General features: G+C 51.2%; 1 protein-coding gene and 2 long non-coding RNA genes across 7 annotated transcripts in view; 2 read left to right on the top strand and 1 right to left on the bottom strand.

Annotated features, from left to right (window-relative positions):
- The window catches only part of LOC121034677 (uncharacterized), a 70,828-nt gene extending 66,746 nt beyond the window's left edge, over positions 1-4,082 (top strand). For 2 of the 3 annotated variants that reach the window (XR_005792557.1, XR_005792559.1), the window contains 3 exons: positions 394-677; positions 2,473-3,550; positions 3,809-4,082. This is a non-coding gene — a long non-coding RNA (uncharacterized LOC121034677). Of the gene's footprint in view, positions 1-393; positions 1,053-2,472; positions 3,551-3,808 lie in introns of all 3 variants that reach the window. The other variant, XR_005792558.1, reaches the window with a different exon arrangement.
- Positions 4,083-14,492: 10,410 nt separating this feature from the next.
- PAX5 (paired box 5) overlaps positions 14,493-27,030 on the bottom strand; it is a 187,421-nt gene continuing 174,883 nt past the window's right edge. For all 3 annotated transcript variants that reach the window (XM_040481702.1, XM_040481704.1, XM_040481703.1), the window contains 2 exons: positions 21,251-21,337; positions 14,493-15,041 (listed from right to left, as the gene is read on the bottom strand). In XM_040481702.1, coding sequence (XP_040337636.1) covers positions 14,965-15,041; positions 21,251-21,337 — 164 coding nt within the window. In that variant the 3' untranslated portion in view covers positions 14,493-14,964. The remainder of the gene's footprint in view (positions 15,042-21,250; positions 21,338-27,030) is intronic.
- LOC121034679 (uncharacterized) lies at positions 15,050-26,426 on the top strand. The gene is made up of 2 exons (XR_005792560.1): positions 15,050-19,371; positions 25,993-26,426. It is a non-coding gene; the product is annotated as an uncharacterized LOC121034679 (long non-coding RNA).

Below are 27,030 nucleotides of genomic sequence, written 5' to 3' on the forward strand. Positions count from 1 at the left end.
TTATTTATTTTTTGGGGGGGACAGAGAGAGACAGAGCATGAACAGGGGAGGGGCAGAGAGAGAGGGAGACACAGAATCGGAAACAGGCTCCAGGCTCTGAGCCATCAGCCCAGAGCCCGACGCGGGGCTCGAACCCACGGACCGCGAGATCGTGACCTGGCTGAAGCCGGACGCTTAACCGACTGCGCCACCCAGGCGCCCCTAAAGGCAAAAATTTTAAAAAGAGATGTGTATATACATATGATGTCTATATATGCATAAATTATCTCTGGAAGAATAAAAAGAGACTGTAGTCATGGGAAAGAACTGGGGGCTTCAGAGGTGGGAATGAGACTTACTGCCTACTTTTTTGCTCTGGATTTTTTCACACAAGTATGTGTTATCTTTTTTTAGTGCAAAGACCTAAAAATGAATGAAATACCACTTTACACCTTGGAGGCCCCCAGTCCAGTCACTCTCAGAGGAACCTTTTCAATGTTGCCAAATGGACATCCATTCAGCTCCTCTTTCAGCCCGCCTCCTCCCAGGACAGCTTAATCTCTCTGTGGAAAAGGAGGAAAGCGACAAACACGCCAACCTCCGAACCTGTTTGCGCATCTGGGGAAGATAGAGGCCCCTCTTCCAGGGCTGTGGCAGCTACACCTGGCGAGCTGACACATCCTAACTGCTCAGCAAAGGTGATGATGACTGTTACCACATCCTGTGCCTGCTTGTCGTTCCTGGGTGTCCCACAGCACCTCACAGACACCACTTGCTCGTGAAACCATTGTCCTGATGTGGTTTGCCTCCTCACTACCAGAGGGGGAGCTCCATGAGGGCAGGGTTCATATTCCATTCATCTCTGTCCCCAGCCCCGGTGCCCAGACCAGACCCTGGCATGGAGCAGAAATCAAGGAGCATTTATTGGCTGGAGGAAGGAGAAAACAACAGGCAGTTCATTTTAAAAATGCAGACCCTGATGGTTCCCAGAAATTCCAGTTGATTCACGGTTTTTGACTGGAATTGTAGTTTTCCCTGGATTCAACATTCAGCTGAACCCAAGGAGTGCCAAGGTGAGGCATGTTAGGATAAGGGAACCCTGGAACTCTGCCCAGAGGTATCACCCAGGGAGTACTTTTCTTAAGAGGAGTAACAAAATCCTCTTGGTGTCTCCATGAGGACTTCACTGTCTGTGGCTGGACCAGGGCACTGAGCACTCACAAACTCAGCCCACAGCCAGAGTGCAATGACTCTCAGAGACTCTGCTCTGGGGTCTGCTTGGCTTCTTATCTTGACCCCACTGTTCACCAGCTGTGTGAGCTGGGGCAAGATATCTGAGCTCTCCAGGCTTAGTTTCCTCACCTATAAAAGTGAGGATCCTAACAATTGTACTTACCTCATAGGGTTAATGTAAGGATTTTAATGAGATAATGCATGTGAAATCCATTTATTAAGGAGCCACGATTCTTTGAGGTATGAACATGGTTTAACTTTTCCCCCAGCTGCTCCAGCTGTGCTCTATGGAACTATCCCCTCCCCCACCTTTTCTGGTAGGGGAGCAGTCTCTTTACTGACATCTTAGGCATATTTTAGAACTTTCTAGTAAGTTCGTTATTAGAACAGTTTCATTCTGGAATTTAACGCTCAGTCCTGTTCTTTCTGGAACTTTAGTCTCAAACGTAACTCAATACTGATATTCTACCCTCATCCTCCCAAGTAGACAGCATCTTTATGTAGCTCCCATAACCTGCAGAGAAACTGTATTAGTTTTCTATTGCTGCATAACAACCCCAAACTCAGTGGCTTAAAACAACATAAATATATTATGTCACAGTTTCTGTGGGTCAGGAGTTTGGTCCTTTCCTTGAAGCCTCACCAGACTGAACTCAAATATTGGCTGGGCTGCAATCTCATTTAAGGCTTGGGATCCTCTTCCAAGTTCACTGATTATTGACAGAATTTGGTTCCTTGTGGTTATACAACTGATGCCCTCAGCTCCTAGAGGCTGCCCACCATTCCCTGCCACATGGCCCTCTCCACAACATGACACTGCTTCTTCAAGGCCAAAAGTAGGGCATCTGCTTCTCTGACATCTAGATACTCTTAAAGACATCACCTACTTATGTCAGGCCCACCAGGGTAATCTCCCCTTTGATTAACGTAAAGTCCACTGGTTAGGGACTTTAATAACATCTGTAGACTCTCCTCACCTTTACCATAATTTGGAAAGCCTGTGTGCCTCCCCTCCCTGACTCCTGGATGTGGGAGATCTGACTCCGCTTCTTCTCCTTCCCCCAGCCCCACCAAAGATGGTCACCACACACCACATGACACAGCCTCCAGCTGACAGCCTTCAGATGTCCCCTCACCAGGGAGAGGCTCTTTGGGGCAGGGTTCCAGTAAGGCGTTGTAAAGGTGACAAGTAACTATAGTGCCCCACAACCCATAAGGCTTTACCCATATTTTCGTCTGGTTTCCTTCCCCCTTCTTCAGCAAACACAGGCACAGGTCACCAAATCTTCAGGCCATACAAGGAGTGAAATTCCAGTCTTCGTTTCTTGAAAATACCTCCAAACTTCCAAGGGATGCTCTTGGAGATAGGAAGCAGCAGTTCTGCCCCAGGACACCTGAACCTGCATTTTGCCCAAGCTGGCCACCTGTTTCTGTCTCAGTCTTCTTATATTTGTACTGGAGGGATGAAGGTAGGAGGATGTTACTGATAGTCATTCTTTAAATTGTCATCTCTCAGGTAGCACTGTAGAAGGTGACTGGGCCCAACTGGTAGAGGCTCCAAGAACTTTGGGTTTCAACTTTGGGTCTTGGCTGTGCAATGTGGGGACAACAGGAAAAATTCTACTAAGTCTCAGCACCTGATAAACAGTGCTTAATAAGTGCTAATGGGTATTATTGATCAGAGCTCAACTCGAAGAGTCTTGCATTGAGAAGCAGGGCGGACCAGGAGTCAGAGTGGACCAGGAGCAAAGCTGCAGATGACAAGCGGTGGGACTCCTTCAGTACCTGCAGGCCAGGAATACACTTGTTCTCCAAACCTGGTGTCAGTTGGAGTCCGGGCGAGGGTAGGGCAAAGGTGAGGAGCGGAGAGGGCAGGACATATTCACGCCATTCTTTTGCTGTTCGTCCTTCAGTGCCTCAGAGGTGGCAGGAAAGAGCTGAGTGAAGCTGAGATTGAAATGCTCTGGAATTCGTGGCGTCATGAAGATACAGCCTGGCTAACTATCCCCAGACCCATTTCCTCTTTTTCTTCAGCACACAGGTAGACTACATTTCTCAGCCTCTCTTGCAGTTGGGCCTGGCCACAAGACAGAGTTGTGGCCGATAGCATGTGAGTGAAGATGTCTCCCGTTTCCAGCCCTGCCCGTGGAAATCTTCCAAGGCATGATACTCCAGATGCTTATCTTTTTTGCAGCCTTGATGCAGACAAACAACTTTGGAGGCTACACATAAAGATGGCAGAGCCAAAAGATACAAGGGACCTCGATCCCTGAGTCACTTTGTGGAAGGCTGCCTCCCTACCAGGAACACCCACATTTAACCGTCATGTGAGTGAAAGGTGTATGCTTTTTTTTTTTTTTTTTTTTTAATTTTTTTTCCTTTTTTTTCAACGTTTTTATTTATTTTTGGGACAGAGAGAGACAGAGCATGAACGGGGGAGGGGCAGAGAGAGAGGAAGACACAGAATCGGAAACAGGCTCCAGGCTCCGAGCCATCAGCCCAGAGCCTGACGCGGGGCTCGAACTCACGGACCGTGAGATCGTGACCTGGCTGAAGTCGGACGCTTAACCGACTGCGCCACCCAGGCGCCCCAAAGGTGTATGCTTTTGTGTGGAGACATTTCAGTTATAGGGTATGTTTGTTGCATCAGCTGGCACTGCCTTATCGGACACACGAGTTCACAGAGCAAATGAGAAAATTAGCTTGCATCCTCACTGTCCACACTATAAGAATTTCTCCGAGTTTCAGGAATGTATCTGCCATGCTCTACAAAGTATGCACAATGTTTTAATTCCACTTCACAGAAAGGTTTTCTTTCCAAACCCTCTTCAGGGGCCTTCCCTATTAAAAAGTCCCATTTATAGAAACTACTACTTAGCATTTTTGGAACTTGTTATCCTATTCAGCAGAGTCTAAGTCAGGAGGCTTTGAACTCGGACAATTACTGCTCTTGATTAACAACAAGAACTGATGAGTTGGCCTTTCCAGTGTGCTAAGCAAACTCAGCCAAGCAGAAAATATCACTGAAGGGGAAACAATGGGAAGTGATTTTCTTGGTTACATTATGAGCCGTCGTGATATTTACACATGTTTGTGGATAATGTGGGAAACTCTGCTGCTTGCGTGCCCTTGCAGATGACACCGTTGGGCTTGAAACACCATGTTTCCCACTTGATCTGGGCTGCAGATGTCATCCTGCAGGCAGCCAGCCTAGTGGAAAAACCACAGACCTGGGAGTGGGCAGGTGTGGGTGCAGGATACCTGAACCGCGTCTTTGGAGCACCTGTTCCTCCAGGTGTCCCTGGGGCCAGCACCCAGGCCTGGAGCCTCATATTGTCAGACAGCCCAGTGGCAGCATAAGTGTCCATTTCTTTATACCCTTGACACAACTGGGTATTTTAATTTTTTTAAATGTTTGTTTATTTTTGAGAGAGACAGATAGACAGAATGTGAGTGGGGGAGGAGCAGAGAGAGGGAGACACAGAATCCAAAGCAGGCTCCAGGCTCTGAGCTGTCAGCACAGAGCCTGATGCGGGGCTCGAACCCATCAACTGCGAGATCATGACCTGAGCCGAAGTCAGATGCCCAACCTACTGAGCCACCCAGGCACCCCAACAGAACTGGGTATTTTAAAAGAGATCTTTGTGAAGTTGAGTCATGTTGCTTTTAATCCCAGATTGCACATTTACTTGTATTTAATATGTCTGCATTTGTGAGTGATCTATGTAAGTCCTTTATCCGTTTCTCCTTTGGGGATAGTAGTAGTTTTCATATCATTGCATACAAAATTTTCATTTATTAAGGGCATTGCACCTCTTCATGTTACTTAGGTTTATTTTTCCAAGTTATTTGTTCTTTTTTCATTTTTTGTGCATTTAAAGTTAAAAAAATTAAGTAGCCAAAATTCTATTTTTTCCATCTTTTTAAGCTTCCAAAGTCACATTTCATAAGGAAGTTTGAGATATATTCATCTATAAACCCTACTAGATTTATTTTAAATATTTAAAACGTAACTGGTTAGGGACCCCTGGCTGGCTCAGTCAGTAGGGTATGTGACTGTTGATCTCAGAGTCGTGAGTTTCAAGTCTATTTAAAGAAAAAAAAAAAGTAACTCTTCAATCCACCAGGGGCTTATTTGAGTGGAAGATGTGAGGTAAAGATCTTCCTAGGGCTTCAGTAGGTTCCTTGATAGTTCATTTCTGCATTCTACCTTTGTCTCAGTCTGCTCCAAGTCCTATAACAAAAATACCACAGATTATGTGGCTTAAACAACAAACATTTATTTCTTGCAGTGTGGGAGGCTGGGGATCCAAGATCAAGGCATCAGCAGATTTGGTATCTGGTGAGGGCCTCTTTCCTATGTCCATAATGGTGGGAGGGATGAGGGAACTCTCCAGAATCTCTTTAAAAGAGCACTAATCCCATTCATGAGGGCTCCACCCTCATGACCTAATGACCTCCAAAAGTTCTCTTCTAATACCATCATACTGGGGATTAAGTTTCAATATAGGAATTTTGCCTGGACACAAACGTTCAGTCTGCAGCAACCCTCCTCCTGAGTTTGGTAGTGAGCCTGGCTCAAAGAAGCTTCCGCCTAGAGTTTAACCTTTGGATGTAAAAATCTGGCTTCCTTACAAGTGAGGAAAGAGGTTGGCAAACTCACACTGGTCATTTAGAAAAAAATTTTGCACAGCACATGTGTTCCTCACATCTTCAAAATAAATGTTATGAGATTTTATACCCATTGTGCAGAAGAAAAAAACCAAGGCTCCTAGAAGTGAGGAGACTGCTCATACCAGCAAACTGACTCCCAAGATCTAGAGCTGAGACCCAGCCCAGGCACTTAGGAGCCTTTATCCTTCTGCCTTTTTCACAGCCCTGATGCAGCCCGATCCCTCCACGGATCACCTCTTTACCCAGCACCTAGCATGGTGGGAGCTTGGGGAACGAATGGGCCTCAGGCTTAAGTCTCACATGGCAGGTCAGCCATCCCCCTCTCCTCCTCTTTGTGATGGTCACTGAGGCTGCTGAAGGCTGCCTGAGCGTACTCAAGGTTGGCATTTCCACCCTCCTAACTGGAGGCCTCGCCGTGGCCTCCTTTCTGCCGTCATGTGGGGACTGCACGTGCCCGGGTTACTGCATATACTGGTGTCCCATAGCTGAGGAGGGCAGGCTTGAGGCCCCTCTGTCCCAGGGGAGCCAGGAACGAGGGCCATGGCATCAGAGACAGAGGGGCCTGCTCTGAAAGGGTCCAAGTTTCAGTTCCAAAATGCTGCCACTTGTCTTTGAAGCTCGAGCCCCTATGCCTCGAGCGCTGGGAAGAAAGGAGCTGGGCCAGTGCTCCGCTGCACCAGCATCCTTCTCTCTCCCTCAGGAATCACCTTCGTCACCATCCATTGCCAAAATGAATGGAAGCTGCACAGCCGGCTTTATTAAATATGAATGAGTCACAGCCCACGGCCCCCACGCGGTCACTCACCCACTCCATCTCTGGCAATTACCGCGTCGCACACACTGTGCCAAGGGGCGCCGCGGTCCCTGCCTGCCCTTGCAGACTGACACCGCCCAGCAGGGGCAGGGCTCAGGTCTGCAGCTGCCCCTGATGGAAAGCCACTCCTGGGCTCCTATGCAGTCCAAATGCTCCGCTCTGAAGCTATAGGGACAGGGCATCTTCCGCAGAAGGATCGTGGACGCTTGGGCTCTGAGGTCTGGCTGGGGATAGCCTGTGACTTTGGAGCCCAAGGTCTCCTGGCATGACGGACTCCTAAGCTCTGTCTGCATGTCAAGGGTGTGTGGGTAACAGATATTTTAGATTTCAGGCAGTTTTAAGATCCAGCCTGGATCAAGGTTAAGAGCATGTGTGCAAGGGCACACGGTCACCGAGCACACATGCAGTGTGTGTTCACGTTCCCCGCACAGGAGCCCAGTAGATTGTTGAGTTTCATGTCACTGGGGTCCTTGTTAACCCCGTCCACTGCTGTGTCCTCGGTGTTTGTTGAATGAATAAATGAGGCAGATGTTACCGACCATTTTGGAGCTACTGAAGTTGAGTTACGGAACTCACCAAGGTTCCACGGCTGTGGAATATCAGAGCTAGGTGTCAAATCCGGGGTTGGGCTCCACCCTGCCAAGTGGCTGGTGGCTTGCCTGGGAACCCCTGCCCTGCCCAGGCCACGGTCCAATGCCTCAACACAGCACTCTAGTTGCATAGATTTGTTTGACCCTGGTTTCATCAGGAGAGCCAATAAAGTTCCCCACAGCCCCATGTGGCTTCGTCAAAGGTTAAAAACAAATGCAAGTTGTACAAAGTTGTAAAAACAAATGAGATACAATTCTTTTCCTGAACTTAAAAAATTACTTTTATTTTAGGAACCAATAAAATTATGGCAAATATTTACAAATAATTATCTCACATAAAGGTTACATAAAATCAATCCTTCACAAGTAACAGTCACTCATGAAAAGACACACAGATATTGAAACTACGCCAATCTTATTGCAAGTTTCTCCAACTAATCTAAAAGAAAAGTGTTGCAGTCAACCATTTAACTTAGAATGAAACCACAAATTCCAAGTTTGACAAGAAAAAAAAGGTAAAAAATGAAACCAAAATCCCACCCCTGTTTTCTCCCAAGTCCCACCCCAAGCCCCTGCCCTCCTCCCAACAAAAGAAAAATATGTCCAACATCTTTGGCAAATCGGCACTGCTGTAATTACATTCAAATATTATTACACACAAAAGCAACACACGTCACTAAGAAAAAAAAAACCACCAATATTTCAAGTCAGGTATTTCTACTAGAAAAAAAGAATACAAAACATACACATTTTTAAGAAGCATTTTTTTTTCAATCTGTTGGAGACAGATCATCTCCTACTTTCAAAGGCAATTCAATTGTGGTTTTTTGTTTTTTTGTACTTTTTTTGTACTTTTTTTTTTTTTTTTTTTTTTTTACAAGTAAGCGTCTATGCAGGCATCACAAACTTTGGCGGATATAGTAGATATGTATTTCTTTGATGCTGGAAGGTCAGTCCCTAAGACAAAGTCAACTGTCTCAAAGAATGAAAAGCTAAATCCATGTGTCTTCCTGGCAAAGAGTTCCATTTGCAATGTAATCTGCATTTATTTCTATAAATAGTCAATGTCCAAAGGCCACTAGAGGGTGAAGAACCGGGGCGGCGTCTTCCAGCAAGAGTCAGGGCAACACCCAAGTCAGATTTCCACCCTCTTCCCAGACTTAGAGGCCCAGCAGCTGGGGCCAAGGAGGGGGCCCTCAGTGCCCACAATACCCCACTCTGAGCTGGTGGCTCGGGGCCAAGGGATGGGCTGCTGCTAGGTCTGCTCACCATCTCTGACCAAAGGCGAGGAGAGCAGGCAAGAATTGGCATGAGGAGACTCAGCACGATCTGTGAGTTTCAAGTATGTCTGAGGTACAGGGGTGCGCGTGTGTATGTGCATGTACACATTCACATGCACACGTATGGAGGGGAAGGCCTGATCCGGAGGCTTTGAGCTTTGCAGGGCATTTCAAAAAGACTCAGGACTTATTTATTTTTAGCTTTATAGCAATTAATTGGCTATTGATTGGTTGGAATGTTCAACTCTCCATTTCCTCAAATACAATAAAATAGTTTCATTAAAATGTATTCATGCTTGAAAATAGGGAGCCATTAAATGGTTTCCTTTCTGTTCCACTCCAAGGGAAATGCACCGTTTGTAAATCAAAAATCCATCATCCAAAATCACTTGTTCTTAATGGTGCCTTTAGAGAAGATGAGAGACATGGTCGTAAGCATGGTGCTTTGGGGGATAAGGGTGGCCTGGTGGCCATAGTTGCAGGACTGGGTGGGCCCGCAGTTGGGACGGGTGAGGCTCAGCTTGGCCTCCTCCAGCCAGGCCTCAGAGTCAGGGAAGGGGGCACAGAACTCCCGGTCTCGCCCTTCCCCTGCTATTTCACACTTCCTTCCGCACGCCATGCTCAGAGCTGTCTAAAGCTGAAAGGTGGGATTCCTGCCCACAGGCCAAATACACTACCTGAGACTGACCCCATTTTAGAATTCATTAAGATTTCCTCAATAAATATATAAACAGCTGCATTTTCTCCTTATGCCGCTCAGGGGTCTAAGATGTGGGAAGAGGAATATCTAGACTTACTGCACGGTGGTTACATTTGCCCCTAACTCAGAGATGGGCTAAATGGGACCCCTGGGAACACGTGGACTCAAACTCTAGATTGGCAGGGACATGATCCTGACGCCTCCTTTGATCCTGGGGTGGGGGTGGTCCAGGAACGGGACCCCAGTGTTGAGAAATTACAGTGAATGAAAGAAAGTCTGGTGCCTGCCTGCTCCTGGCAGCAGCCCATGTCAGAGACACTGCAGACCCCTCCTCAGGAGAGCGGGCAGGCTAGGGACTTGCTTCCAGTCCTCCCCACAGCCCCTCGGGACCTGGCCGCCACTCTGGAGGTGCAGCCATGAGCTGACAGTGGGGAAGTGCAGATCAACACCATGGCTCCACCATGAATATGCAAGAGGGAATCCTGAGGTAAGGGGACATCAGGGGACAAGGGGCTGAAGGGGCTGCTGGGAGGTGGGGCAGACTGCAGGCTAGGAGTCATGGCCTGACTGTCCAATTTTCCAATAATGTGTTTTGTTACCTTTTAAGAAATGCACTTGCCTTGGACCTCTCTGAGGCCAAAAAAAGTAAAGGAATAAATTCTCCAGGAGCACCGATGTGCGTGCCTGGAAACCATCAGAGACAGGCTCCTAGATGGGTGACAAGGCCAAGGCTGCAGAGCCAGGTTCTTAGTGGGGCCACCGAGGAGCTGGTCTAGCTGAGTGCTATGGGATCCACCCACACCAGCCTGGGCCTGGCCTATCCAGGGACCTGGATTTTTCTCTACCCTCGGGGCAGCTGTGTCTCAGACATATCTTGTTTCTAGGTATTTGTCAGGAGTGCTTGGTTTGTTTTTAAGATTTGCTCCCCATAGCTTGGAGCTAAATTCTAGCTGAAATGTCATCCAGAAGGGGGTAGCTGGTGTCAGAGGCTGCAAAAGGCAGGGCAAATTGCTCTGGGATGTGACTTCTCATAAAGGGATTTCACCCCTCAGTGCCCTGTGGCCACATCTGGGGCTCTTCCCTGCACAGAGGAAACGCCCCAGCAGCACTGACCTCCTCTCAAAACCAACAATCCCTCCACCCCCCACCACCTCCAACTGTTCTACCGCACCCACCTTCAAAGCCCAAACGGCCTGCAAGAACCCAGGTAAGGAGGGAGGTGGAAAGGACTGGGGTGCCTGTTCCTGACAGCGACTGGCCAATCTGAACCGCATCTTCCATCTCTCTGGGCACCCATCTCCTCCCAAATCTTCAATGAAGAGCAAGGAGGTGGAGAACAGGGGCGCCTGGGGGCTCAGTTGGTTAAGTGTCCACCTTTGGCTCAGGTCATGATCTCACGGTTTGTGGGTTTGAGGCTCTTCATCGGGCTCTCTGCTGTCAGCACAGAGTCTGCTTCAGATCCTCTGTCCCTCTCTCTCTCTGCCCCTCCCTTGCTCACTGTCTCTCTCTCTCTCTCTCAAAACAAATACACTTAAAAAAAAAAAGGAGGTGAAGAAGAAAGGGAGCACTGGACAAAAATTGAGGGCCACAGGGGCACCTGGGTGGTTTGGTCGATTAAGCGTCTGACTCTTGGTTTTGGCTCAGGTCATGATCTTGTGGTTCATGAGTTCGAGCCCCACACTGGGCTCTGTGCTGACAGTCACAAAGCTAGTTGCCAGTGAGTGGGTCAAATTTCGCCCATATTTTTTGGCCGGAAGAGCATTTTAAAAGCTTTCACATTTGAATGCCATTGAGTGGGGTAAGCAACCGGGTTGTCTTAGGTCCCACCACCCCATGCGGCCTCATGCCCTGCCTGAGTGGCAAGATTACTCCACCTGCCTGACCTGGAAAGTAGCAGTTTGGGGCCCTTGAGATTGTGATCTGTGTTTCCCAGGCCTGTGAGTACCCTAATGGGCCTGCTAGGGGACTCCTGCATATTGTCACAGCCAGGCCTAGAGTCTGAACCACAGCGGGATAGGTAAAGAAAAGAGTGAGGGACATCTCATAACATCTCACGACAGACATCTCATGCCACTGGAAACTTAGACCCCAGGGGTCAGATCTGGGCCATGTCCAGGCCCTGCCAGGGCTGATGGTACAGTCCTGGACAAGATCCGATCCCACCGGAGTCTCGGGACACAGCAGGGAAGGAGTCTGACGAAACCTCAGAAGCACTGATGTGAGTGAATCTGGGCAAAGACTTTGTAGGTCTTGGTGTTAATGGGAATCAAGTCAGACCAGCAAAACTACCAGCCTGCAGGGCCTTTGGTCAGGCCAGCCTCTGAGTCCCTGTTCTTTCTTTCCTCATTGTGGGTCTAGGGGGTTTCTAAGGGATTGAAGGGTGTGTCTAAGTCATAGGCTCCCATGACAGGAGCGCAATTCTGTGGAGGGTGAACGGGGCCCGGAGATCTGAGAATTCACTTCAGCTCTGTCTTACTGTGCAAGCCCCAAATCTCAGTTTTCCCATTTGTAAAATGGGCATTGTGATCTTTGCCCCAGAGAATGGTCAAGGATGGCAAAGCACCATACGAATGTCAGTTATGAAAAGGCTAACCCTAACTAAGGCGCCTTGGGAAAGGGATGTTGGATTTGATATGTCATCAAATTTTCAAGGCTGGAGCTAGACTAATGGTATGAAACTTTTTCATAAAATTCACAAGGTCCTTTTCCAAAAGTCAGAGCTGGAACATAGGGCTGAAGGTCCCTAGGCCTCCAGCCACGATGCTGGTGAAAGCCCCGACCTTGTGTTTTTCATTCAGAATTCTCTGGCATTTACTCAACGGCTTGTGTCCTGCAGAACCGTTCTCTCTGAGCTCCCGGGCAGCTCAACCAGCGCGGGAACTCTGAGCTGGGGAGAGCAGGTACATGTGTGAGAACATGCGTGTGCGTCCATGTGCTCTTGTGCTTCTGCCTGGCAGTCCAGGAATCAAGTGCTTGTCTAATAAATACCAATGTGATCTGAAGACCAGCAGAGCTTCAGAGAGGAAAGGCATGGAGGGAGCTCATCACAGGGCAAGGAGAAAGAACAGTATGGGGCCAGATGGGCTTTAGTGTGTGCTTCAGGCTGTTGGTTCAGGGAAGGCTGACCTCCCAACAGCCTGAGACCACAAGGAGCGACAAGGATCCAAAGATGAGGATGCAAGAGGTCAAAGGCCTGACCCCATCACTTCCTAAGAAGGGAGGGAGGAAGGGAAGGAGGAAAGGAGAGGCCAGCTAACATACCTTCTCCTACCTTGTCTGGCAGGTAGAGGCTGGAGCTCGTTCATCCTGTTTTCAGAGGTGGGCTCTGCCCCAGCTGCCTCCTTTCTTTGCCCAGAAGGTTCCAAGATGGTGGGTGTGCCTGCAGTGAGCTCACTGGCTCCACTTCTGCCCTGGGTGCTGGGCTCCCTCAGCAGTGCTAACAGCCCAGGACACTCCATCTGTGGCAGTGGACCCAGAGCAACCTCCCACTGCCCTCACTCTCAACTGCCCTCCCCAAGGATGGGAGGATCACCTTGTTCCTGGGGTCAGGGGGCTGAATGCCAGCTCCACCTCTGCCAGTCACTGCTTGGGGACTCCACCTTGTTGAGCCTCAGTTTCCTCTTCTGTCCTACCGCCTCGTAGGATGTTGGGGAGAAAACACTTGGTGGTGGCCAGAGGAGGTCTGTTCTATCTCCCTGCATGGTCCTGGGCTTCCCCAAACGGGGCCTCAGTTTCCCCTGAGGGAAGTTGGACTAGGTCTTCCCCAAGGCTGATTCCCATGCTTCTGGGTGTTCTTATTTCCTATTTGGTCCAAATATTAGCAGGACTTGGGTGCCCACCCTGTATGGTTGCTCAGAAATGGAAGACATGCCCCAGATGACTCTGTTACAGCCCCAGCATCCTGGGAAAGAGGAAGGCAAGGAGAGAGCTGTAGGATGACCCTGCAGGTGACCCTGCTATACCAAGGCAGCTGAGGCTCAGAGAGGTGAACGTCTTGTCTGAGGTCCCACAGCAAGGAAATGGTACGGCCAGGACAAGACCTCTCAGGCCCAATAACGTCAAGTTCAGGCTCTCTCCACCCCAGCTCTTTGCCAATTTGGTGATGTGCCAACATTGGGGACACTGTCGCATGAGATGGCAACATCCATTGTTCTCACTGTAATTCAGCCCAGATTCGGGTAGTGCCTCACCTTGCTGTTCTGAGTTGACAAAAGAAACTATTCAAGGAATTGAGGCCCTGGGAGAAGAGATGGTGGCCCCTGGTACCCCTATTTCAAAACCACTCCCAGTTCAGACACCAGTTCCTCACTGCCTGTCCTAATCTTCCCAGAAGGCCTTCCTCTGTCCCCTGCATCCTCCCAGGTGGGTTTTTCTGATCTCACCAGCCCACAGTGAGTTCTCCAAGCTCCCCTCTCCAGGCTCCTGGGGCCACTGGCCATGGCTCTGACCATCACAACCCCTTGCATCAATAGGTACATACCCACTGTGCAAGGTTAGGCATCTGCTCCCACCCCAGCACCTCTATTCCCAGCTGCACACTAGGCTCCACGAGGGTGGGGAGGGGTTGATCAGGAAGTTCTGGCTGACTTCTGTAGGTGTTTGTGGTTCTTAGTGCAGGAAAGTCCTTTTTGTTAATCATTGTCTACATGGCAGGGACAGGCTTGCCCAGAATCCACTCTCTGGCATCCTGGAGGGTGGGAGAAATGTCCATGGTGGGTGTCCGGTGTGATATGAACCTGGGAATTCCTCAGAAAACACGTCCCAGTTCAGTTCAGTGGTTCCAGGGGCTTGGGGTTCCCGCCTAGGACTATGGTCTCCTGGGTCCTGTCCAGCCCTAGCATTCAAAGTCCGCAATGCAGTCAGCACCTTGGACAGCATCTTACTTTAGCGTAGTAGCTGAAGACTCTCCCAGACAGTTCTCTTTGAGTCCTTTGATATGGAAAAGAGCTGCTCACACTGCATTGGGCCCAGGGAAATGAAGTCAGGAAGCCAGGGCATCTCTCCAGAGTGTGTTTCTCCTGAGGAGGGTTCTCAGGGGGGAAGCTTGAAGCATAACTAGCCCAATGAGACTCCTAGTCCAGACGTTAAAGAAGTAGCAATGAGCAGGAGGCTGGGCCCTGAGGTGGGCATCCTTAGTCTCAAGGAAAACTCCAAGCCCACCCTTGGGGGGCAGCCAGAACAGAGGGGATACTCTGCACACAGGTCTAAGATTTCCTGTGACACATCGGGAGTAGTGGATGTATAATGGGTGGGCTGTCTGCTCAGCTGGACCCTCAGGCCCACAAAAAAGCAAGAAGGTATTTACATGGGTGCTGTTGAAGTGACAAAAGCAAGCTCTCCTTCCCAGGCCTGGGGCAGGAAGACAGGTGGATGGTCAGAAAGCTGGGGACTGGCAGGCTAGGCTGGGGCTACAGTTGTCTGAAGAATAGTCCGTTGGTTTGCAGAGACCCAGCTGCTGTCGGGAGAAGCTCACTGATTGACTCTTAGAAATGGACGCATGTCTACAAGTCCAACAGCCTTACCATGGAACCCCAGAGTCCCTGGCAGGAAAAGGTTGGGAGGGAGTTTCAGGTGAGTGGGGGGTGCTGGGGGATGGTCTCGTTGGGCCCCTCTGGCCATCTTCAGAGGGGCTGAGAGGCTATCGCCCTCAGTGATATGTGTTATAAGTGCTTGGCGCCTGCCTGGCTCCGAGGGTCAGTGACGGTCATAGGCAGTGGCGGCTGCAGGTGGGGCAGCCCCTCGGGCAGCGGCGCTGTAATAGTATGGGGAGCCTGCGAGAGACAGAAAAGAGCACAGAGTTCGAGGGTGACCTCGTGCCCCATACCTGGGGTCCCCTTTCCACCAGTGTCCCCCACCCCTGCCCCTTCCTCCCTCCCAGCCAGTCCAGGCCAGTCTGTCCCAGTCTGTTCCCCAAATTGCAAACCTGATCAGGGTTGCTTCCTGCTCACAAGATTTCAAGGCCTCCTCACCGCCTAGAGCTGGAGTGGGCAGACTGGGGCCCTCAGGTCAAATCCTCCCTGCTGCCTATTTCAGTAAACAATGTTTTACTGGAACTCAGCCTTGCCCATTTGTTCCCTGTGTTGTCTGCGGATGCTCTCATGCAACTACAGAAGAGCTGAATATTGCAACTGAGACCACACAGGCTGCAAAGCCTTAAACTATTTATCATCCAGCCCTTGACAGAATGAGTTTGCCAACTTTTGACCTAGAGGATGGAAAGTCATCACTTCTCAGTTTGCCCTGTGGATACGTCGGGACCTAGCTCCGCCGACCTCTCTGGATTTACCTCCTACAACCACTGCTTCCCACTCCACACCGCTCACACATCACACTCCGGTGAAATCAGACTCTGCAGGCGTCTCACACAGACCCTAATGCTAATAGTAACTACCACTGGATGAGCATTTCTTCTGCCCCACACCGCAGTGTCCTTCACATGTGTTGTCTCACTTCAACCTCACTTCGGCCCATTTTATCATACTCTCTGCCCCTGTGCCTTTTCCCACCCTCTGCTTCCCGAAGCCCCTTGCCCTGAGCTCACACTCTGCCACAGCCTGGGCCATGTGCTCTTATAACCTCTTCAGTTGCTTCTTCCTCTGCCCATGGATAGAGAGCCCCACAAAGGCAGAGGCTGGACGCTGCTCTTCTTGGCGTCTTTCTTTAGTCCCCAGTGTGTAACCTGGCACGTGACATGTGCTCACAGCCAGGTTTGTTGAGTCAGTGAACAAAAGCACTGAGTAAACGAACAACAGTGAAGACCCCTGCCCGGTCATTCATTTATTTTCTGGCTCGACTGCAGCAAGGGGCAATGCTGCACAAATATCACACACAGACCAATGTTCAGAGTCAGGAGGGGGATTTGAGCTCCGAGAGAAGAGCTCTGGGGAATTCAAGATTATTCTGGCAGGGTCAGGCTTCCTGGGGGATGTGGGTTGGACTGGGTTTGGAGGACAGGAAGATATGGACATGGGAAGACTGAGGTATGTGAGTACGTGGGAGAAGGGCCAGGTGCTGCCCGTGACTTCCAGACAGAGCCAGTGTGAGGGCCAAGCTGGATTCCTCCCACTGTCTCTACATGTGACTACATGCCTTGGATGAGGCCTCCAGGAGGCTTATTCTGTGCCCTGACTCCTCCCCAGGGATGAAAGAGTCTGAGGGGAGTCCAGCAGATTCTCAGAACCACAAAGACTAGGCTGTTGCCTCCTTCTACAGATGAGGAAACTAAGCTCAACAAACCAAAACCATGTGCCCAAAGTCACAGGACCTCTCAGTGCCACCGCCTGGCCTGGATTCAGGACACTTTCCACCACAGTGCAATTCATGGCCTATACAATGCTGGAGGCTGTGTTTATCCAAGTGGACAGCAGTGGGGGTCCTCGTTGCCATCGTAGATCAATACATCTCTTGGGGTGGGAATAGTGAGCTTCTTAATTCCCCAAGGGAACCGGCCCATACTTATTCTGAAATCTCAGCCAAATCCAAACCAATCCTGGCAATTCTCCCGGATACCATAACTGAGCACCTAGGCCTGGAGGTGGCTAGTCAGGCTCTATCACTCTTGGCTGAGTGACCTTGAACAAGTGGCTTCACTCCCTTGAGCCTCATTTTTGTCATCTGTAAAAGGGGGTCACAATGGAGCTATATGAGGGCACCATGAGAAAAGGCTGTGAGAGTGCCTTGGAAATAGGCACTTTTCTAAGCCCTTTATAGCCATTAACTCTTTCCATTTCCAAAACCATTCCATCAGGGAGGAACTAGTATTGTCCCCGTGTAGTAGATGAGGGAACTGAGGCGCAGAGAGAATAAGCAGCTTCCCCAAGATCACACAGCTAGTCTGTAATCACGAGGGCAAGCCGGGGCGGGGAGGCACTCTAGCATGTGCCACAGTGGTCCTCCAAACCCAGTCCCAACTAGCAGATACACTACTTCCTCCCTTTGCCTCCCTGGGAGGCGATATGGCTCAGGCAGCAATGACAACCGAGGAGGAGCAGGCAGTGCCTTGCTATGCTGTTCCAGAGGCAAAGACGCCAATCCCAGCCTACGTATTCCCAGAGATGCGTTTTCTGATGCCTCCTCTGTGACCTTCCTAGTTGGAGCCCTGACTCAGAGACACCTGTCAGCCGGCCTCCTCTGCTCTCTCTTCTGGGATGGGGACAGCATTAAGACAGTCACCCACAGAGCATCTGCAGTGCTAGCCCTGCCTGCTGCCTGAGCCCAAGCGAGAGGAACGTGTGTGTGTGCCTATGGTGGGGGCATCCCTGCACGCCTGGGCATGGCACGGGAGCAGGAAAACCACAGGAGCTGTCCTCGCAAATGGGCCTCGAGGGACAGGAAATGGAAGTAAGTCTTCTTGGACAATCCTGGCTCAGCCCTCTGAGCTCCCCACTGGCCACCTCTCACCCTCGGCTCTGACTCACTCCCTTCTCGAAGCCTAATCTCTTGGCCAGCCTGTCCTGCGAAATCAAAACTGCTTGCATTTACCATAAGAAATAAAAACAGCACCTTACAAAGCACTCTGTCTTTCTGGTGCCCATTAGACCTCCTTCTAGAATAAACTTGTCCTTTTCTTCTGTCATTTTTCCTAATTCTCATTATCATCAATTTACTTCTTGGCACAATCATTCCAGGCTCCTGCTCACCCTCTCATCCCCTTAGAGTGGCCACAGGCACACCCCATTCTAATCCTAATTGACCACCGCTTTCTTCCCCACGGCCTGCCTCTGTGCCTTCCCAGCCTGATCACCGTGCCCTGGCTGGGCCTTGTGTGGACAACCTACAGGCAGTTCCTGCAGAGGAGGCTCAGTGGGGAGGGAAGTTCACCTGAGCAGTCAGTGTGCAGCTTCATTAGGCAGCACTGTCCCTCCACTTTGGTGGTGTTTCTGTGAAGGGGGCTTCAACCAGGCTGGCCAAGGTTGGACAGTGTGGGCAAGGGTGTGAGTGCGTGTGCGTGTGTGTGTGTATGTGTGTAGGGTCTCACCTGTTTCCACAGCTCCCATGGATCTAGCAGGAGCACCATGGAACCGCGGAACAAGTTTCCACACCCCTGGTGCCCTCCCCAGAAATAGTCTAGCTCCCTGGTGCAGTGGGATTCTTTCAGCTTAAAGCCCTGAAGACGCTCTGGGTAAAGGGAAATCTGGGAGATGTGAGTGGGCCTGGAGCTTATTTGCAAGACTATGGTAGAGGGAACCTGGCATCTCACCCATCTTCAGGAAAGTGGGATCCCTGCTCATTCAGGGCTGCGGGCCTCAAGAGAGCATCATATCAGCTCCTTGCTTGAATGAAGCTGCCACTGGCAATCACCCTCACTTTACACCTGAGGCAGCTGAGGCCCAGACTGGTTGATGACCTGACTGTGATTCCCCAGGTCATAGAGCTGGATGGTGCAGGGGCCACCTCTCACGTCTGTAACTGCCCAACATTGTTTAAGCTTTTCCTGTATCTGCAGGGTCTCCTGTGGTATGAGGCCTGCCTCTTCGAGCTAGAAGTCAGAACTCGTTCTCCCAGTCGTGTGCTGCTAGGGCACAGGTATATCACCTAGGCTCTGCCATTTAGACTCCCTGGCAAATGGTTTTGACTGGAAAGGGAGCAGCCCGAGGAGGCGAGTGGGCTGAGGGACTCGATCTGCTCGGATCGCCCAGCAGCCTGGCTAGTGCAGCAGCATAGAGCACAGGGCCAACTGGCAGCACCAGGAGGCTAGAGCGGCCCTGGGAGTGTGGCTGCGTGTTGTTCCTGGCTGTGTGTCCCGACCCGTGTCTCTTTGGTCCTCCTGGAGATTCTGGAAGCTCACGATATCCCTCAACAAATTGGTTTTCTGCTTAAACTAGCCAGAGTGGATTCTGTTGTTTGCAACTGAAATTCTGACAGGTGAATACAATAACATGGCTTTCAAAAATTGACCAGAGCTATTCTCATCACATACATAGTCTGTATTTAGGACCCGCAAAGCTTCCTATGGAGGGATGAGGCTGAAGTACCGTTGGGACGTAACTGCTCAGGGGATGAGAGCGCCACATCACACACTGGTTACGAAAATAGGCTCTGGGCTCCGCGTAACCTGAGTCTGAGACCTCATTCTGCAAGCTGCATGCTGTGTGACCTCGGGTAAGCTAATTAACCTTTCTGAGTCTCACTGCCTTCATATGTATGTGATGAGATAGTAGTATGCGCTCCCTTGGGCTGCTGAAATGATAAAATAATGTAACCCACATGAAGAGTTTTTGCCTGGTGTCCACACAATTATCAGGTACTCATTTAGATGGACAGGATTTTGTTTCGTCTTCCTTCTCTCCATGCTGGTTCTGGTCCCTCTCAAGGCACTAAGCACCTCCCAGCACAGACACACTTGCCTGAGGCTCCCTCACCTCCAGCCTGGGAGCGACCTGACACAGAGTCTACATCCTTTCCATACCAGAAACACAGCCCGTGCCTGGTAACTGGGGATGTGAACTGGATTTCACTTGAGCTTGAGCAGCTAAGGCCTCAGATGCGGTCTAGTCCCACCCTCCCCTTGCCATCCTCTTGGGCTCCAGACCCATCCCTCTGCCCCTACCCCTGCTAGAATCCTGGTTCAGGGAGACCATGGTTAGCCCTTGCCTCCTGAGACTGACAGCTGGGCCTGAGGCTGAGACCCAGGTCTCTCAGGGGGTTTGTTTAAGGAAAAGCATTAGGTAAGTGGAGACATGGCTCCATACTTAGAATTAATTTTTACCAAAACCAAAAAAGAAGTCTGAGACATAGTCCACAGATGAGCCCCTCTGGGAGGCCATAAAAAAGACCCTGGTCTTCTATGAGTGACATCGCCAGACATAGGGATCTGGAGTACTAACCGGCACTGTTCTTTATTGTACCCACAAGTTTTGCATAATATGCCAAAATGCTTTGGGCAGCCTGAGGCCCAAGTACATGAGAGGGTGGTCTATGTGTCTATGTCACGTGTCTGTCCTAATCGCCTAATCACGATCGTGACTTCAAGGCCTCCTTCAAAGACCCATGACCTGGCAATTTGAGTCTGAAGGTACCAGGTTCTTGCTTTCTTGATGAAGTCTGTTTTCCAGTCCTAAAATAATTTAGGATCCAGGAATTAATAGGTTCTGACTTAAGCAGGCCTTAGTAAGCTGGACGGACAGACCTGGATGGTCTCTGAGGCTCTTCCTGACCTGTGTAGAATTCCTCAGCTGACTGCTGGGGCAGGATTAGTGTTGTCACTTGCAGGCTCATTGGCTAGCGCTGCCCCCACGTGGTGAGTGACATCTGTCAGCCCTGGGCCCTGGTTTCATGCTCCAGAAACTTGAGCTCCCATTATCACTCGCCAGCTGGTTTCATGTAAGTTAATTTCAACAAAACAAAAGGCTCTCCTTGGCTTTTTGAGGGCTGAGTTACCCCTGCTTGATCTTTGGAGTGGCCAGATATCCTTGATGATGTACACAGATCAGGCTGGCCCCAGCAATGGATAATCTGGGCTCCAACTGAGCTCAGAATGGCATGACTTGGAAGGCCTTCAGCCACAGGGCAATCAGTTTCCAAATGGAGCTGGCTCTGCTGATGTCCATGGCAGACATCACTAATCAATCACTAAGCCTCAGAGTCCTTATCAAGATGGGTAGCCACTACCAATCAATCCAAGTCGGCCTCCTCACTGCCTCTTACTTAGAAATTTCTCACTGGAATATTCAATGATTCTTAAGAAATATGTTACTCTTGGGCAGGCAATTTTTCTACATTCCTTTCATTTCTTCAATGCCCTTTTTTCTGTTTCCCTTCTCTGCCATTTTCCCTTATCCACCAAAACCTCTGGGGGAGGGATAAGGGTACATGGTGGGCTGCAGTGTGTTTACTGTCTGAAGCTCCCATCACAACCCCCAGACTATCCACCCCCAATCAGTGACCAAAACTCAGGCTGTCAAGGACCCTGGCCCAAAGAGGAGTCCTAATGGGGCAGCTGATGACCCAGGGGCCCCATAGGGCCTCTACCAGTACTCACCAAGCAGCCCCGGGTTGGGGAACCTCCAGGAGTCGTTGTATGAGGGATACTGAGGGTGGCTGTAGGGGCTCCCGGAAAACTCACTCCCTGTATGTGGTGGGTGGGGAGAGAAACAGGAACCAAATGTCAAATCAGGTTTGGAAAATGCCAATGGCATGTGCCTCTTACGTAAACGGCAGGTATTTTTTGTAACCAATAAAGGCAAGTCTGGTCCACATCCTGACTCAGTGGACAACTATCATTGGTATTGTATTTCCCCCATAACATTTTTCTCAGCAGTGGGAGTACATACTGGCCTCTAACATATGTACCGTGAAACTACTATGAGCCAGGTGTTCCCTGGGGTTATTGGACCATTTTACAGGTGAAAGGGTCTCTCACAAAATGACTTTGACCTAAGTTCAAAGCTCCAGGCTGCCTGGTTCTCAGCCCTGACTGGGGCACTCCAGTGCCCCAGTGTGGATTCGATTTCACTTCCCATGTGTTTCCCGAGTGGCTCTGAACTCAGAAGCCAAAGGTGACCTCAACTGTAGTCTGGCCCTCTGTGTGGTAAACCTAGAGGTGGCTTCTCCTTGGGCCTTGGTCTAATGGGGAGGATGAGACACAAACTGAGACCCAAAGCCAGGAGAAGGCAGATGGCACTTGACTGAGATGAAGGGACAAGCCAGAGGGCTGGGGAGCACAGAAGGGGGAGTGGGTGGGGGCCTTGCAGGCACTGGAAAGGTGTGCTCAGGCAGGAACTACAAGCTGGGCCGGGGGGCAGGGGGGCGGGCAGCGCTGGGGAAAAGGGCATAGCAGGCCTGGAGGACAGCTCACTCTTACCCAGCTGCTCATGGGGCAGGGGTTCTTGCATCCAGCCCTTCCCTGTGCTCTTTCTTCAGCCCCACAAGAGCCTGTTTACCACCAGCCAGTCATAGGAAAGGAGTTCAAAATCCCTGCCCTCAAACCTTGCTGTCCTGGCTCTGTAGCAGGAGGGCCCTGCACGTCTTGTCCCTGTGGCTGGGACTCCAGAGGGCCTGGTTTGGGCCTGATGCATAGCAGAGACCTCAATGCCTGGCCCAGGCTGTTGGTAGCTGGCCGTTGACTGGCTTTTTAAGCCACTGGTTACAGAGTTGTGCACCCCTCCCTGGCAGTGGTGATGGGAGTTACACAGCCCCGTGAGACCACCCTGGGCCCAAACATGCTTCCATGGAGTCTTCTCAAGGACGCCAAAGGGCCAAAGGGCAGGGGCCTCCAGAAGGACCAACCAGAAGTCAGGACCTGGAGCACTGCTCTTTCCCCAGCAGCCAGGCCCAGATGTAGGGTCCCTGGGGGCTCCACCAGGTTGGGCAGGAACAATAAAGGAGGCCTGAGGGGCCAGCCGCTCCCACCCCTTGGGCCCAGCTAGCCTCCTCCCCATTTCTACAGGCAACCACAGGCAGAGCGTGCGACAGACACACACACACACACACACACACACACACACACACACACACACACGTGCTCCTCCTCAGGCCTCTCTGGGGGCCACTCCCAGCCTGACAGGCTGAGCCTTCCAATTCTCTGTTTTTTATGCCTCAGTGGTCAGCGTGTCAGGTTCCGGCGTAGGGAGGGAGAGCATGGTGACAGTGCTGGGCCGCAGCAGCCCAGCCTCCGCATATCCATCAGTGCCTCCTCCTCCTCCTAGGGGGCAGGGTGGGGGATCAGAGAGACCGAGCAGCCTGGAGAAGGGGGACAGCCACCCTCCCCTCAGGGCTCCAGGCTGCCCCATCAGAGGCACTTCCTGACAGTGTTGCGCCTGGGCCCAGGGCATCTGCTGGCAAAGGCTGTCTCTGCTTCTCCATCCAGCAGCATCATGCCTGCCGGCCAGCTCAGCTCCAAGGCCACCTCTTCCGGGAAGCCTCCTGGATCTCCAGCCCCCGGGAGTGCAGGTCTTGGGTTCATTCGGCCAGAGTTTACTGTGTCTGTGTTATCTGCCCTGCACCCCCCACCACCTCCACCCTGTCCCCAAATTGGCTCTCTGATACCTCTTTCTCTGGGAAGCTGCCTCTTCAGATGCACGCAGTTTCCCACAGCACTTACATGGGAGTTTCCTGTGATGCGGAAGTGTCTGCCCTGCAGGTCTGGGTGTGGTTCCTCTCTACACCTGTGTGCTGCCTCCCCCCGTACCCCGCCCCCTGCGTGATGCCCCAGCCACCGAAGACAGTCCGTGTTCCATGAATCACTGCTAACTCGCCTGCCTCTACCTGTAACACAACAGTCTTGCACATATGTCTGCACAACTCTCTCCCTCACTGCCTTCTAGGCTTTTTCAATTTTATCTCCAGACCACTGAATTTATTTTTTTTTAATGTTTTTTTAATGTTTGTTTATTTTTGAGAGAGAGACAGAGACAGAGACAGAGCACGAGCAGGGGAGGAGCAGAGAGAGAGGGAGACACAGAATCTGAAACAGGCTCCAGGCTCTGAGCTGTCAGCACAGAGGCCGACGTGGGGCTCGAACTCACAAACTGTGAGATCATGGCCTGAGCCGAAGCCGGACGCTCAACCGACTGAGCCACCCAGGTGCACCCAGACCGCTGAATTTAAAATGGTAACTCCTCCCACCTGATCCCTCTTTCCTGCTTTATTTTTTTTCCCCCATAGAACTGATCACAATCCAACATATCTTGTTTTTTGTGCTTATCTTTTTAATTCTGCCTCCTCCAGTACGAGGTAAGCTCCATGGGGGCAGGAGTTTTGTCTGTCAAATTCATGTCTCCATCCCAATGTCTAGTACAAGGCCTGGCATCTAGCAGGCATTGGAAACTATTTGTTTTGTTTTTTTTAATGTTTATTTATTTTTGAGAGAAATAGAGAGAGTGCAAGCAGGGGAGGGGCAGAAAGAGAGGGAGACACAGAATCCGAAGCAGGCTCCAGGCTCTGAGCTGTCAGCACGGAGGCCGATGCTGGGCTTGAACCCACGAACTGTGAGATCACGACCTGCGCTGAAGTCAGACACTCAACTGACTGAGCCACCCAGGCGCCCCTAAAATTTTTTTTAATGTTTATTTATATTATTTCTGAGAGAGAGATAGAACGTGAGTGGGGGAGGGACAGACAGAGAGGGAGACACAGAATCCGAAGCAGGCTCCAGGCTGAGCTGTCAGCACAGAGCCCAACGCGGGGCTCGAACCCACAAACCGTGAGATCATGACCTAAGCTGCAGTCAGACACTTAACCGACTGAGCCACCCAGGTGCCCCTGAGAACTATTTGTTGAATGGCTGAATAGGTACTCCCTGGTCAACTAGGGACACAGATGGTGGCTCCCGTCTGTTATTAGTACTGACGGCCAGGATTCAGGCCAGTTTATGTGATCCACTGTCAGGTTCCACTCACCACACTATCCTGCTCCTCAGCAGAAGATGTGAACCCCGAGGGACCCCCTGCCGGTCTGTTGAGTAGGGGCACGGTGGGCGTCTTCGGCAAGCCCTGCTCTGTGAGATGCCCTGGGAGAGTGAGCATTCTGGGGGAGGGGAGCTTGACCATCTTGGGGCATGAGGCTGACCTGTGGGCGTGGTCAGCCTCCCCCACTCATGCTCTGTCTCTGGGATGCTCCGAGGTGCCACTCAGAAAACTAGTGTAGGGAGCCCTCAGCCCATGAGATGTGGGGAGGCCGGGTCCTCAACCACCCAGGAAGCTGCCCGTCTATAAACCTGGCCTCGCCTGGCCCCAAAGACAGCTGGGAAGCAGCACACTGCCTAGGTTCAAGCCCGCGTGCTACCACTGAACCCTCAAGTCAGTTTGGCACAGAGGCTGGGAGCAAGGGCTCTGGAGCCAAACTGCCTGGGTTTAAATCCCGAGTCGGCCTCTTCTGAACTCTGTGATCTTCGGCAGAGTTAAGATCATGCAGCCTCTTCATGCCTCAGTGTCCTCCTCAGTAAAGTAGGGGCAACTAACAGATGCCCCTGATCTGGTCATTGTAAAGACTGAATGAGTGCTACACAGAGTGCCTGGTGCACAGTAAATGCTCAGCAATGATGACCATGATCTGAGACCGGCCGCCAGAGCCTCCCTGGCATCCAAAATCTCATTTAACCCTCCTGACGATCCTGTGAAGCTCACAGGTGGGTGCAAATGTCTGCATTTTACATGTGAGGAGACGGAGCCTCAGGAAGGCGGGGGGGGGGGGGGGGGTGGCGGGGGGCGGGCTCCCAAACGGGCGTCCTGCCTTCCAGCCCAGGACCCTCTGCCTACGTGACCTGCCCTCCCATTTTGGCCTCTGTCTCTCTTGTTTTCGAGGCCCTTGTCAGCTGAGTTTCATTTTCACTTCTCAGGAGCCATGGTGCAGAGAAGGAGGCCTTGTCCGTAGGGCTCACTGAGTCCCACCTGCTGCTGGCTTCTCCGGGTCTGGAGGCTCCAACCTCCTGCTTCATCTCCCTGCTTAAATTCACCACCGACACGACACCCCGGGAGCATTCACCTTCTTTCCTTTCAAACTTCACAACAGCAGCTTAGAAGAGGGAATCTTGCCCAACCAGGAGAAGGTCTGGGGAAAGCACGGGGGGTACTTTCTGGCATGCAGCGGGGAGCATGTGAGCCAGGATAGATAGGATGTCGATATGCAGAGGGGAGGCAGGGCATCCCAGGCACAAGCAGAGGTCTGGGGTGGGTCTGGTCAGAGTGTGAACCTCTGCACGGCCAGGTCATCGTGAGGCCCCGGCGGAGGCAAGTCGCAGAGCAGAGCTGGTGGGGCAACAACGCTGTGCTTTTCTCCCATTAGAGCCGGTACCCGGGGAAGACCAGGCAGTGCCAGAACCTGGAGGACAGCGGGAGAAGGGGAGCCTGCGGTCAGGGGGACCAGCCAGGTGACGGCAGCCACAGTCCAAGCAAGCGGGAACAACCACATGGCTACAATAACCATAGGTACAAAATGATGCTCCTTGGGGCAGAAAACGGAAGTCCCCACTTCTGGCTCATCCTTAGGACCCTCAGCTACCCTCCGGCTAGCTGGCCACAGACACAGGTCACACATTAAGCACCTGCTCAGACGGTAGCTACCCTTGCAGTGAGCGTAGCTATCATGTATAAACACGTTGAATCACTGCGTTGTGCACCCGAAACAAATGTAACGTTGTGTGTCAGCTACACTCAAACACAAAAATGAATTGAAGAAAATAATAAAAACCTTCTCTTATGACTGCACAGCACAAAGGACAGCATGGGCCCCTTGTCTCATTCCACTAACTTACCCATGCTTTTGGCACTTCTCAAAAATACCACCCCCTTCAACTGGGAAACCTTTACTTTTTATGCATTAATAGAAAAGTCCCTATGAGGCGGAATGGGTGCCAGCTCATCTCATGTCCAGGTGGCCGTCACTCAGTGGCCAGTGACACCTCCATCTGGAAGACACGCGGCACATGGGCCCTCCTCAGAGACAGCTCCTGGCCTGTCTGGAGGTGGTCACAGATAAGCCCCCAGGAACTCTCACCAACCAAACACGTCATCATCTTCTCCATCTGGGACCTCCTGGGAGGGAGCAGTCCCAAGGGGAAACCAGGATGGAGTGAGAGCAGAGTTGGAGTCAGCACTGCAGGTTGGGTCCCTGATGCTTTGTGGGAGCAGAAAGTAGGCAGGGGTGAGGGAAGGCGGGCCCACAGGTGGGTGTGGACATTCCTGTGGGAGGGCCGGGCTCTGCACTCAGCCCTTCCCTTACTGGCTGCGTGGCCTTGAGTAAGTGATCGAACCTCTCTGGGCAGAGTCTCCTCATCTTGAACATGGGCCTAAGAAAAGCACCTGTATCATAGGAATGGTGAGA

The sequence above is a fragment of the Herpailurus yagouaroundi genome, unplaced genomic scaffold, assembly GCF_014898765.1.
Source record: "Herpailurus yagouaroundi ecotype Mexico unplaced genomic scaffold, PumYag 160, whole genome shotgun sequence".
In the NCBI taxonomy this organism is placed as follows: Eukaryota; Metazoa; Chordata; class Mammalia; order Carnivora; family Felidae; genus Herpailurus; species Herpailurus yagouaroundi.